This window comes from Balaenoptera physalus (assembly GCF_965194825.1).
Source record: "Balaenoptera physalus genome assembly, chromosome: 11".
Lineage (NCBI taxonomy): Eukaryota > Metazoa > Chordata > Mammalia > Artiodactyla > Balaenopteridae > Balaenoptera > Balaenoptera physalus.
In genome coordinates this window covers 4,851,748-4,866,176 of record NC_138896.1, presented here as the reverse complement: position 1 = coordinate 4,866,176, position 14,429 = coordinate 4,851,748, and the positions used below count along the sequence as shown (strand labels likewise).

General features: G+C 44.8%; 1 protein-coding gene across 1 annotated transcript in view; it reads left to right on the top strand.

Annotated features, from left to right (window-relative positions):
* The window catches only part of LOC309637967 (uncharacterized protein), an 88,867-nt gene that overhangs the window by 67,920 nt on the left and 6,518 nt on the right, over positions 1 to 14,429 (top strand). The window contains exons 3-4 of the mRNA XM_082413424.1: positions 5,524 to 5,848; positions 12,659 to 12,735. Coding sequence (XP_082269550.1) covers positions 5,524 to 5,848; positions 12,659 to 12,672 — 339 coding nt within the window. The 3' untranslated portion in view covers positions 12,673 to 12,735. The remainder of the gene's footprint in view (positions 1 to 5,523; positions 5,849 to 12,658; positions 12,736 to 14,429) is intronic.

Below are 14,429 nucleotides of genomic sequence, written 5' to 3'. Positions count from 1 at the left end.
TACAAACAAAGGGTCCTGGGGAGAATAATGGAAAAGGTGGTTAATTCTTGCTGGAAGGATCCATGGAAGACTTCCCGGAGGAGGTGGCATCGGCATGTGAGTTTTCTCTTAAGGGTGAGCTGCATATGTGTGGGTAAAGGGACTAGGGAGGCATCTGGGCAGAGGAAACAGCAGCTGCAGAGGTTGGCTGCTGGCCGCTCTCTCCCTCTCCAAGCCCTGGGGCTCCAGCCCTGGCCCTCTTCACGCCACCACCCGTTTTTTCCTGGGTGGGGCAAGATGCACAGCAGGTCAGCGCCCTGGTGCTGGGCTGGGGCTCCTCCTCGTCTCTCGGGGCGGCATAGGGGACGTTGTCAGCAGTTTGCAGGCAGCGATGGGAGGACTTTCACTTTGCTGAGCAAAATCTTTTCTTAGAATCACAGTTGGTTCTTGCAAAACTTTCCTGTCACATAAAAGCCAAGAAGCCAGTTTTTTGAATGGCAGAAAAGGAATGTCTGAGGAAGGATGTTGTATTATTGCTGAGACTCTTTCCATCTCCATGTCCCTTTATAATTGGAACGTAGAGGGGATGGGTAAGGATGAGACCATGGAACGGCTGTGAGCAAAGCCACGTCCTTGAGTGGACAAACGTTTTCACCCATGGTGAACTCTGCCATCCCTGCAGCTCTTATCTGTTCATCCAGCTTCCAGGGTCTCTTTGACCAGCATCAGGGCTATGAGTTTTGAAGGACAGGGTGGGGAGAGGGTGAGGATTCCAAGGAGGAATAAAGTGAATTCTCTTCCTTTCAAAGTTGCAAAGGAAAGATTATACAACGACCCAGGCTGTTCTGAGATATGGCGAGAAAGTCCTATGTCCTGGGGACTTGAGGAGGCATTCTTTGTGCCTGGTGTGGAGGGTCAATACCTCACCCCCAGAGACAGGCAAGAAGGACATTCAGAAAAGCTAAGGAGCAGAAGCCCCAGGTCCTAGAGTGTTGCTGCTGACTCCGCCTCTCTGGACCAAGCAGAGCTCTGGCTGCTACACTTGCTTAGCTGGAAAGGAACACACGCTTTGCTCAGAACGGATGCTCTAAATCTGTTACTACTGTGTCTGCGAGCTTTTATTTTTCTAAATTAATATGCATTAAATACATCTTAACTGTAGTGTTTGAGTGTTAGTAAGCCTTAAATGCATAGAATTGAACACATTTTAATTTATTTTATTATTTTTATTTTTTTAAAACTTATTTATTTTTGGCTGCGTTTGGTCTTCGTTGCTGCGCGTGGGCTTTCTCTAGTTGTGGCGAGCAGGGGCTACTCTTTGTTGCGGTGTGCGGGCTTCTCATGGCGGTGGCTTCTTTTGTTGCAGGGCACGGGCTCCAGGCGTGCGGGCTTCAGTAGTTGTGGCACGTGGGCTCAGTAGTTGTGGCTCACGGGCTTTACAGCGCAGGCTCAGTAGTTGTGGCGCACGCGCTTAGTTGCTCCGCGGCATGTGGGATCTTCCCGGACCAGGGCTTGAACCCGTGTCCCCTGCATTGGCAGGCGGATTCTTAACCACTGCGCCACCAGGGAAGCCCTGAACACATTTTTAAAAATTAGGTATAGTCACCATGATTTTAGTGGCTGTTTATTGAGTAGGGATAAGGGAGTTTGCATACTAGTTTTTCTAACTCTTCTCAGTTGCTTTGATTTTTCCTCCCAACCTCCCGTGTCATCTCTGGAGGCTGTCTAGGGTGGAATACCTGGACTCGAAGGAAACATCTAGAAGAGCGGTGTGGGGATCCAGGCTTGCACATGGTGAGGCTAGCAGGGCAGCCGGGGGCAAAAAGGGGGCAGAGATGGGGAGGCAGTGAGCCTTGCGGGGCCGGGCTGAGCAGGGAGGGGCAGCCGGAGATGGAGAGGAAGGGGTGAAATTAACTAGAGCAAACGTGCGCCTGAGGCACGGAAGAGGCACCCTGCACGTTTCACGCTTAGTCTTCATTTTTTTCCCCTGTAGAAATGAGACCAAAAGGGAAGACTGTGGACACTTTCAGGCCAGATCAGCCCCCAAATGATGGCATCTGGGAGGACCTTCTGTCGCTAGGGAGGCCTGATGGAGTAGTGATAAAGCAGGTGTTGGGTCCTAGAGTCTGCCCTCCTGGGAGCAAATCCTGCCATTCCTCCTGCTGCTGTGTGACCTTGGGCATTGATCTTACTTCTCAGCACTTTAGTTTCCTCTCCTGTAAAAGGCTCAGTACCACCTCCTGTCCCATAAGATGCTGCGAGGACCATGAGAGACTAAGCACATCCAGAGTTTAGAATAGTGCCTGATGCACACACGCTAGTGAGTGTCACTGAGGTCCTGTGCCTCCTCCATCTCACCTTCCCCGTGGGCATCCTGAAACATGCTCTGTGGTCTCAGCCCACTTTCCGGTTATAAAACAACCGGGTAAGGTCGCTTCTTGTGTTTGTATCTGTTAGGATCTTTTCAGCTGCAAATAATAAAAAGTGGCTTCTCTCATAAGAATGTCTATTTTTGCTTAACAAGAAGTTCAGCGGTAGATGTCCATCCAGATGTTTCTGTATCTCCCAAACTTTCTGCTTGATTTTGAGCCACTAAGGTGAGCCAGTCTGCCAAGTTTGAGCAGAGAACAGAGAGATAGTCAAAACCAAATAGATACATTTATGAGGTGTGGCCGCAAAAGAGAGGAACCACATTTTAAAAACAAAACGTTTCAGGGCACAGGTTTCCACGTGAGCGTTGTCCTTTGAGGTGGTCACCTTGGGAAGCAGGGCTCTCCTTCCAAAGTGCTGTGTTGCTCAAATGTTTCCAAACTCTTCTACTGGAATCTTCCTCAGAGGTAAGTTATTGAGACAGGCTGGGACCTGGGACCTGGGACCGTTTGCTGCAGTGCTTGCATCTGGACACACGTCTCCTCCAGCAGCAGAATACAAAGAAACTATGAAGGACTGAAAACAACTGCATGCATGAACAGTTGGGGCAAGTTATGAACAACAAGATACAGAAAGGCCAAGACCCAACTGCCACTTCTCAGGTGCTGGGGAAAAAAGCAGGGTCCTGTGCGTGATCCTGCACACAGCACCACCAAGAGGGTGGGCAGGCCACCTAAGCCACCCCTCCAGCTCCACCCACTGACCTGCCCCCAGCCTCACCCCATTTAAGAGACCAGCGCCCCTGGGGAGCAAGCAAGGGAACCTGTTAACTTGTTTTCGTTCCCTTCTGCTGCAGCGCGAATCCCAATAAAGCCTTGCCTGAATTTCTCGGCTGGCCTCTTATCAATTTCTACCGATTGGTAACATTATGAGTCACATACAAATGTTAATTGTGTAGCGAGATCCCATATTGGGCCTCAATAGGCGTGACTTTTGACTTATTCATGAGGTTCTGGGTTGGACAGACGTTTTGTGAGTGTCTACGGTGTGCCAACGAGGAAGGAAATGACCACTTTTGTTATTCAGTGACAACAGCCCAGGGACTTTGCGTGGCTAATCTCGCTCACCTCACCATGGCCCGAGCAGCTGGTACTATGCTCTCCAGTTTAGAGACGAGGGAATGGAGGTTCCCTAAAATCACAGAGAACAGAGCCATGCTTGAATCCTGTGTTGTGTGACTCCATCTTTACCCACTTGCTCCATAGGCAAGGCGGTCACCCCCAAGGGTTTGTAATTAGTGGGGTATATAGGAAATGCACAAAGTACCACATGATGATACAGAATGTAGTAAGTGTCCTGAGAAGGTATACATGTTTTAATAAAAGAATTCAGAGTCAGGAGAGATTCGTTTTAGCTGAGAGCATCAGAGGGCTTCACGGAGGTGGGATGGAAAGTGTGGGCACAGCATGGGAAGGGGCGGGTTAAGAAGGGTGAGGGGCCTCGTGTGGGACACATGGCAGGTTGGGCAGGGGCAGTGGGAAAGGGCTGGGAATGCAGTTGAAGCTGGTTTTTAGAGGTCAAAGACTGTCTATTGTATTTCATATTCATTGCAAAGCCCTTGAAGATTTCAACAAGGAAATAATATATTAAAATACGTTCTAGAGAGATTAACTTGACAATGATGTCCAAGATAGATGGGGAAGAGATCTTGAGAGTAGAGAGACCATTTAGGAAGCTATTAAAAGAGCCAAGACATGGTATAATGTTTCCAAGACATTTGGATTTTATGAACCAGCCAAGTTTCCCCCCAAATTTAAGGGACTGACATAGGTGTCCCAACATTTTAGTTTGCTAAATAATGGCACAAACAACAACAACCATCTAAGCCACTGTTGTTTCATAAGTGAAAAGACATGTCATCCTCCATAAACAGAGAAGACATTATCTCTGTATAAATGACAGTCTTTCCCAAAAAGGACATCAGGAACCGTCTATCAACATATGATCCCTCCTCCCAACAGACACACACACACCTACCTGTTATTTTCCTCGTTTCATAACACAAAGGTAAAATCTTGGTTTTAGATGTGCCACTAGTGCTTGCCCCCGACTTCTAGAAACGGCTGTCATAGAATATTGTGAGGTGCCTCCCTAACAGCCCTGCTGTCTGGGAATGAAGGAGCACACCCAGGGGTCACCATTATCACCACGACGCCACCTGGACTAATCCAGATGCTGGCATCAAAGCTGGCCTCCTGGCGAGGCTGGTCCAATCTACCAGCTGGCCAGTGGTCCATCAAGCCTCTCTCTCCAGAATTTGAACAAAATGAGAGGCTGTGTTTAGATTGCAGAGCACATTAGGGGTTGGGATAATCACTTTGAAACATAAACAATCGAGGTAGAGAAAAGCAGGAGAACAGGACAAAGAGAAAAGGCCAGATGGCCCCAGAGGAGGAAAAGTGAGCTGGAACCGTATCCCCAAAGCCTTTTCAGGTCTAACCTCATTTCCCACGAGGCCCGGCTGCATTTCCGTTTCTGTGTCAGTGACACGCCCTCGTGCCTTTGAAGAACCCCCTCAGGTTGACTGGTCATTTCTTTCTGGCAACCAGAGAGCCTTGACTAGTATTGAAGTCAAGACAAAAACAAAGATCATTGATGTAAATGAAAGGGACAGGTAGAGAGAAACAGAAAAGGAGCAGTGAGTAAAATGTGGTAAGGGATTGAACGTGGGAGTGAGAGGGCTGTCACGGATCACTCCGAGGTCTCGATCCAGGGAGAGGAGGCGTGTCAGAAACAGAGAACAGGAACACGCAGGGGAGTTGCTGGTGAGAGGTGAGTCGTGTTTCCGCGAGCTGAGTTTGAGGTGCTGGTGGGGCCTCTCGTACCGCGGGGTCCCAAGCAGGAGGCGAGGGGAGCCTTGGCAAAGGGCCTCCTCCTCCTGCACCTCTCTCATCAGGGAAGGAGATCTTTCTCGGAGGCGGGCGCTGGTCACAGGTAAAGCCCTGGACCACGACTGCCCAGGGGCGGCACCCGCAGGCAAGAAGCAGCCACAACCATACACACGGGCCCTGGTAGCCGCCGTGGGGGCTGGCATGAATGGGCATCGCAAGGTGGGTCCCACGTGGGGAACGAGCGTTAACAAATACCCATTTCAGAGGGCTTTGTTTTCTCCAGTGCAGCACGACATCCACTGGAGCAGCCTGTGTAGCCAGAGAGCAGCCTGAGGGCGAAATCAGAACCTTCCCTTGGAGCCTTTCTGGAGGTGGGAGCAGGCGGAGGTCACGGCTACCTGAATCTGTGCCAGGGCCGCAAGAGACGCTTCTCCACGGCACCCGGGTCTTCAGTCCTGCCATCGCCATCAGAAAAGCACCGCTGGGCCTCATTTCCTGCTGTGAAGCTGTTGGTAGAGCATCGTCAAAAGAGCCTTTCCAATGGACCTTCCTTCCTGAAGGTCTAGTCCTGCTTGGTTCACGACCATCACCAAAGAGGCTGCAAAGCGGTGAGTGCAGGGAACTTGGTATTTAGGCTGGGGTGAGGCTTCAGGGATGGAAGATGGGTCCCGGAAGCTCCACGAGCAAGACAGGATTATGATGGCGTAGGAGTGGCTGCAGGGATGGGGAGGTGAGGGCTGCAGGGAGGGAGCTGGAAAGATCTGAGCAGTGAGTGTGACGGCGGCAAGGTCGAGGTCAAGATGAAACCTTGAGAAGCGAATCACAGGCCCTTGAATTGGTCCTGTTCCATCAAACGAGGAGAGAGGCAGAAAGCACACCACTGTCATCCAGCGAACTTCTACGGAGCGCTTGCCATTAGCCAGACTCTGTTAGATGCTGAGGGTTCAGGAGAAGCTATAAAATACACACCTTTATAAAGATAGTCATTGCCTTTTAGGCACTTTAAGATTCTCTCCCTCTCTTTACATCTCTGTGTGTCCCTTTCTCCTGAGCTGAGGGGCTCATTCTGTGCCAAATGCTTCATGTCCGTCTTCTCGTTCAACTCTCTCAAACCTCCCTCCAAGGTGGGACGATTGTCTTGTTTTACAGCTGGGACAACTGAAACCCAAGGAGGTGACAGGACTTAAATAGGGTCCCATAGCTAGATTCAAATGACAAAGCTGGTGCATTTTTCTTCTCCCTTATGCCTACTTTTTTTTTTATGTTTTTAACATTGTATTCATTTTTATTTCTAATCAAGTAATATAAACAAGTATTTTAAAAGTCTAATGCTTCTTAGAGAATAAACGTATGGATACCAAGGTGGGAAGGGGGGTTGGGATGAACTGGGAGATTGGGATTGACATATATACACTACTACGTATAAAATAGATAACTCACGAGAACCTACTGTATAGCACAGGGAACTCTACTCAGTGCTCTGTGGTGACCTAAATGGGAAGAAAATCCAAAAAAGAGGGGCTATATGTATACGTACAGCTGATTCACTTTGCTATACAGCAGAAATGAACACAACATTGTAAAGCAACTATAGTCCAAGAAAAATTAATTAAAAGAAAAGTCTAACGCTTCTAAGCTGGATCATGGAAACAGTGTTGTCTGGTATACCTTCTGCCACCTCTTCCTGCTTTCCAGAGCCAATGGCTTTCAAATGTTGGCTACCTCAGTTCTAAAACATAGACTAGTGGTGCTATTTTTTGATGTGCTAATTTTAGACATTATTTATGTCTTCCAGTCATGACGTTTTAGCTCTCTCTGTTGGACGCTGTCTGTCTGCCTCTTCCAGATGTATTCTTCTTAACCCTGGGTGTTCCTGGGGAGGCTGACCTTCATGGATGAAGTGGACAGGCTCCGTTATCCTCTGGCTTCGTGTTGGGTCTGGTTAGTGGAGGCATCAGCGGGAGACTGGATTGGAGAGGGGATGGGGGGATGGGGTATTTATTCTCCTGAATGAGACCCCTCCTCCTCTTCTGGCAAGCTGCCCTATCAGCTGCTCTCTGAGGTCTGATAATTGCTCCTCCCCTTGCCCTTGAACTATCAGGTCTGGAGGTGGCAATGACTCCCTGCTATTGTTAGCTCTGCTACTTCACTGTCTGTTTTCCTAAACCCTGTTCACACTTTTGTTCCTGTGTTGTATTTTAATACCATTTACCCCTACCCCACCCCCATATAATATATTGCTTTTGTTGTGAGTGAGCACAATGCTTGCATTATTAGACTATTTAAATATTGCTGACTGTATAGCTAAGTAGGGAATTATGATTACATTTTCTTTCCTGAACAGATTTTTGTTTTTTACTGTGTTTAACTGCCTACTTTAAAAAAAATGCCTTTGTTTTCTGTATATCTGCCTTTAATTCTTTTCACATGCTTCATCAGATCTGTTAAATGCCTTTAAATGTTGTCTTCCAAAGGCTCAGACATTTTCAGTTCTCTATATCTTTTTCTTGGAGGGTGGGATCTCCACCCTCCAAGAAAAAGATATCAGTCTCCATAATAAATCAGTCTCCATAATGAACAGAACTTGGTGCCATGCATTCTGAAATTAGAATCATAACTAACAAACTAACAAAGCGAGGAAGACAGGGGTTTAATTACCCAGGATCTCTTCACTGGTTGTGAAGATTTTACTCTCCTTGGCAAATATGGTGGCCACTTACAGATCCTAAGGGTGTTACTAAATACCATGATCTCTTTCACATGTGTCTTATCCTCACCCCTTTCAAACAGCATATTTTAAGTTTGCTAACTTTTAGCAATAGGGTCCCCTTTCTCCTTTCTCGCTGAGGACCAAGGGTTTCATCTTCATTTCCCAATCATCTCAAGGTCTAGCTAACCCACAAGGCAATTTTTAGATGTACTTTTCTGTAAAAGAAAGTCAGGAGATTTTAAGTGTTCAAGAATTGGTGTGTAACAGGCCCCAATCTCTGACTGATTAACACATTCTTCTTGCAATGTAGTTCTTATAAACATAAGATCTCTATTTTGAAATTCTAAAACCGTGGTTTTATCCTTGACAACTTTTTCCTAGAGACTCTTCCCTGGAGCCCTCTGGCTACGTGCTGGGACTTTCTTTCAGCATCATCTGGTGCTTCCCTTTGCCCCTTCTGTGTTAGTTTTCCTGTTTCCTGGCTATTTCTTGATTTACTCCCTTGTTTTGCTGGAGCATATCCTTTAGCAGTTTCATAAGAAAGAATACATAGAAGGTAAATTTTCTTGTGTTCTTACATGTCTAAAAATGTATTTATCCTACTTTTTACTTTATTTGTAGTTGGACAAGTATAAAATCTTGTGTCACAAATTATTTTCCCTCAAAAACGTGAAAGCATTGCTCCACGCTCTTCTAGCATCCAGTGTTGCTGGAGAGAAGTCTGAAGCCACTTGATCCCCATTGTTTGGTTTGTGATGTGTTCCCCTTCAGAATTTTCTTTTTAACCTGGTATTCTGAAATTTTATGACATATGACTTTGTTTTGGGTCATTTTTAATTTATTGTGCTGGGCATTCAGTGGTCTTTTTCAGTTTGGAGAATCTTAGCTTTCAGTTATAAGAACTTTTCTTTTATAGTTAAAGTCTTATAGAGTCTTGTATATACATACATACATATGTACATTTCTTTCCTTCCAATTTACATTTTGCCTCAGGAATTCCTACAGTTTTATTTGAAACTTGTGGATTCTCCTTATGTCTTTTATCTCTTTCCTCTATCTCTCCTTCTGTTTTCTGGAAGATTTCTTTGACTTTATCTTCTAATTGTTTAATATAATTTTAATGATCATATTTCTTGTTTTCTGATTGTTTCATCTTAAAAGCACTTTGTTTTGGTTTTACATACTTAACATCCTCTCTCTTTTTCTAAGGAGATGATCAGTTAAAAAAAAATTTTTTTTTAAATTATTTAAAAACTTTTCTTCTGTTTCCTGTATTGTCTGTTTTTTCAGGGTTCCTATTTTTGGTGTGTCTGTTTCAGTTTCTTGTACCTTGGAGGCTGACTTCAAATGCCTTGAACCCTTAGCTGACTGGAGCCTCTATGTTTTTAACATTGGGCTTTTTAACTGGCAGGCATTCAAAGTCCAGTGAGTGGTGAGCTGGACATTTTTCTTGGGGACTCCCGTATTTCAATATCTAAAGTTTCTTTCTTTTAGTTTATCCAGAAAATAAATGTCCATATTTTTACCTGCAGGAGAAGTGCGTGCAGTGGTGGGGTGGCTGAGTGGGGATGCCTGGCATGGCTCAGTCTTCCTTGTGTGACTTACCCCAACCCCTCATTGTCATTTCTCCCTACCTTACACCGTGTCTGGTGTCCCCAGGTCTGGAGAATCCCAGGTTAATTTTCTCCAGAACACAGTCTCCCATCCCTGACGGGGTGAGGGTGAGAGTGCAGTAGTGTGTGTGGGGCTGGGGAGACTTGCTGGCAGAGAGAGGTAGGAAAGGGCACATGGAGACCCAACCAGCCCACGTTCAAACTTTAGTTGGCTCTCCTGTTTCAGGCCCGAGACTCACAACTGTCTTTCTGGGTGTCTGATGCCTTAAAAGCTGAAAGCTCTGTGGGTTCTGGAGGAGGACTGGCCCCATTTTTTACTCTTTTTACCCTTTTACCCCCTCGCGTGCAGCTTACTGCTAAATCTTTACCATTTTTCTATCTGCATTTTGTCTTCCAAAAAACCGTTAAAGTCTTTCCTTCGCTGAAGTCTCCTGATCTCTTTTAGTTCCTTCCTTGTCATTTTAGTGGGGTCTCTGGAGGTCAGGGGTTTAGTCAGGAGTCCCACAAGCCACACCTTGAACCATAAGATGGTCCTGCCTTCTGGGAGGTAACTTCAGTATCTGCTCTGAGGGTTTCTCCTGCAGTTGTAATAACAAAATGATCTCCATCCTTCTGTTGACCACAGCTGGTGACCAAACTGTAGTTGGGCTCCTCTTCTTAATGAGGCCTTGACCTTGGCCCCTGTCCTGTCCTTGGCCTGCCCAGCCCAGTCTTAGCAAGAATTCTGCTAAACCCCTTTAGTGAGAATCCACCCCCCGCGCCCCCCGCAAACCCCACCACTTTGATGTCTGATCAAACTGCTCATCCCCCACCCTTGATGTATATGTCCTTGGCCTTCAGCAAGAATCCTGTTAGGTCAGGTTAGCAAGAATCCCCCCACCCCTGACGCTCCTCTTAGTGATTTTCCATCCACTGACTCCCTCACTCTGCTCCTTGGCTATAAATCCCCACTCGTCCTTGTTGTATTTGGAGTTGAGCTCTATTTTTCTCCTCTATTGTGTTACTCCTATTACAATAGTCTTGAATAAAGTCTTCTTTACCATTTTAACAAGTGCCAGAATAATTTTTTTTTTTTTCTGACACTGGCCATTGGGAACCAGTGTTCAACCAGTGGCTGAAGTTGGTTTGAGAAAGCTGGCCTTTGCCTCAAGAATGCTTTGTATGACCTACGTAGTACAGAAGGTGCTTTTCTAGGGCATGGTTTTTCAAACTGTGAGCTGCAACCATTTGCTTAGTCACAGCCAACATTTAAAACATGAACTCAAGTAGGTTAGAAAACACCATTGTGCCTTGCCTGTAGGTGGGGCAAGTGTTGACTCATGAAACCTTTGTTTCAGTTTATGTGTCTGGGTACCGGGTCAAGGTGTAAATATTTCTTACCATGGAAACTGGTAAAATCTGAAAACCACTGGTCTAAGAAGTAGATTTGGATCCTTTGATTTGTTTTCCTCAGAATAGCTCTACTAGTCAGACTGACACTGTCATATCTATTTTAGAGAAGATGGATTTGGTTAGGTAAGTTCTCAGCCACTGAGTCCTAAGACATTGATTTCTCAGTTTCTATTTTACCATAACCTTTTCAGCATTCTCTTTTTTTTTTTTCCTATATACCACCTTCCAATTTTATTTATTTTATTTTTAAAAGATTTTATTGGAGTATAGTTGATTTATAACATTGTGTTAGTTTCTGCTATACAGCAAAGTGAATCAGTTATACATATACATATATCCACTCTTTTTTAGATTCTTTTTCCATTACACAGTATTGAGTAGAGTTCCCTGTGCTATACAGTAGGTCCTTGTTGGTTATCTATTTTATATATAGTAGTGTGTGTATGTCAATCCCAATCTCCCAATTTATCCCACCCCCTCAGCATTCTCTTTTGCTTAAAGCATTTCCTTAATTTTGTCTTGCTTAAGGAAGCCAGGCTACATAAGAACTTTGTTTCTGAATTTGATGGGTAGGTGAGGGTGTAACAGGAATTAAACAGATCAAAAGCAACAACCAACGAAACCCACCCACACATTTCACAAAACTAAGCCTTTGTGAATAATTTACATGTCAAATTATTAGCTCTTCGGAACCAAAGGAAGGAGAACCTGATTCACCTTTTTATTACCTCCTGGTGGGAGGAAGGAATTGTGCCGTAAAGGATTAGTGGCAAGATTTAATGCCTGGAAATCACAATATATGTAAAACTGATTCTATAGGTGATTCTACAGAAGAAGGATAAGAATTCAAAAGGCCGTTGGAGGCTCTGTGGTTGGCATGTCTTCAGGGCTTTTGGTGGCTGTGATTTAAACTGGTCCACACCCCAGAGCCTTCACAGTTTTGTTTTGTGTAGGGGGAGAAGTCAAGCTTTGACTGCTTTGGAACACTGGGAGGACGTAAACCTGAGCTCAGGTGAGCCTTCGCTGGAACGTTATCAACCCCAGGGGACCTTTCGGGACCCCTGAGACAGGGCTTTATGATGGGTGAGGAAATGAGGATACACAGTGAGCTTGGTTCTCTACCAACAGTTGAAAGTAGCTGATTTTGCTAATGAATAAGAGAATTTATTTTCCTGGGATTTGTTTTAACCTTGTGCTTTTGGCTAAGCCAACTAGTCATTTGGTGAGTTTATGTAGATAAAATATCAGATGAAGCCCACTTGCTTCATCTGTGGCAAAAAAACATATAAAGCCTGCAACTATAACCTAAAATACTTTACTTAAAAAAAAAAACCTGAACAAACAAACAAATTCCAGTACATGGAACAGACAAATTTAAATAAAGATTGGACCAGTGGACTTATTTTTAATATAAGAATGCTCTCTGCTTTGTAACTAGCCATCAAGTGCCTCAGGCCTTTCCTTCTTTCCTTTCCTTCAACTGAATTAAATTTGGATTCTAGGGAAACCACAGAATAACACTATTTTTGAATTCTGTTTGGTTAAAATGGTTGGAAAGTAAATGCCTCTAAACAGCTAAGTGGCAGGGGAATCTTTTATGAATTAGAAGAATGAGGTTTTGCGTTTGGTTACCCGTTGTGTAAATGTCTATATTCTTTTAAAACTGTTACTTAATTATTTATTATTCAGTATTTGTTTTGCAGCCAAAGCTTCCTGAAAGAGGCGATTCCTTTTCTCCAGAGCTATCCAGGAGAAGCATGGAAGATCTAACTGCTCAGAGGTTAGCTGGGATCTCTTGGGTGTGTGGTGATGGTCATATAGCAATAATGATAACAAACAGTTATCACTTGGTCTCAGGCACAGTGTCAAACCCTTTACCTGGAATGTTTAATTTGATCCACACAAAAACACGTGAGACAGGTGTTTTAATTGTCCCCATTTTACAGAAACTGAGATGGAGTGAGGTTAAACCACACACCTACCTAGGTCAGCACCAGCACTGAATCTGGGCAGCCCAACCTGGGGTCTTGGCCGTGACCAACTCTGCAACATTGCCCCTCCTGGGAGTTCTTACCAATCAGCTGTAAACTGGTACTCAGGCCCCTTTATGCCAAAGGTATAAACAAAGGAAGATGCAGATAGTCTTCTTTTTTTTAACCTTCAAAGTAAGCAGAAGAAGTAGAAGCAGAAACAAGAGGGGGGAAAAAAAAAGATTTAGATGAAGCAGTAATTGTTCAATAGCTCAAGTTTAGAAGGGTACTAGGTAGTACGTGAATTTTTGCATTTCTTTAAATCTTGCTCTAAATGGCTTGCAATTTCTCTCCTTTTTATGCTAATATTTATAATTCTTTTTTTTTTAACATCTTTATTGGAGTACAGTTGCCCCACAATGGTGTGTTAGTTTCTGCTTTATAACAAAGTGAGTCAGCTATATGCATACCTATATCCCCATATCCCCTCCCTCTTGCGTCTCCCTCCCACCCTCCCTATCCCACCCCTCTAAGTGGTCACAAACCACCGAGCTGATCTCCCTGTGCTATGCGGCTGCTTCCCACTAGCTATCTATTTTACGTTTGGTAGTGTATATATGTCCATGCCACTCTCTCACTTTGTCACAGTTTACCCTTCCCCCTCCCCATATCCTCAAGTCCATTCTCTAGTAGGTCTGTGTCTTTATTCCCGTCTTGCCCCTAGGTTCTTCAGAACCATTTTTTTTTTTTTAGATTCCATATATATGTGTTAGCATACGGTATTTGTTTTTCTCTTTCTGACTTACTTCACTCTGTATGACAGACTCTAGGTCCATCCACCTCACTACAAATAACTCAATTTCGTTTCTTTTTATGGCTGAGTAATATGCCATTGTATATATGTGTCACATCTTCTTTATCCATTCATCTGTCGATGGACACTTAGGTTGCTTCCATGTCCTGGCTATTGTAAATAGAGCTGCAATGAACATTGTGGTACATGACTCTTTTTGAATTATGGTTTTCTCAGGGTATGTGCCCAGTAGTGGGATTGCTGGGTCGTATGGTAGCTCTAGTTTTAGTTTTTTAAGGAACCTCCATACTGTTCTCCATAGTGGCTCTATCAATTTGCATTCCCACCAACAGCGTAGGAGCATTCCCTTTTCTCCACACCCTCTCCAGCATTTATTAACATTTATAATTCTTGTAGTGGTTACATGGTGGGCACATTTGCCCTCTTTCTTGTGTCAGAATATCTTGCTGGGCTGACCTGCATGCCCTCACGCGCCCACGCTTCTCCTAGTGGAGAAGGATGCAACTGACAGCCACCGACCGACGGCCAGCCTCGCTGCCTTGGCCCCTCTCCACGCTGGTCTCTTCCTGTTTTTACTATAACTTTAATTGGCGGATCTCCATTAGATGCTCCTGTGTTTGGTGGTCCAAGGTACTAGTGTGACTGCTCTTCAGATGGCCATCCCCTGTTGCATTCAGAGGCAAAGAGGAA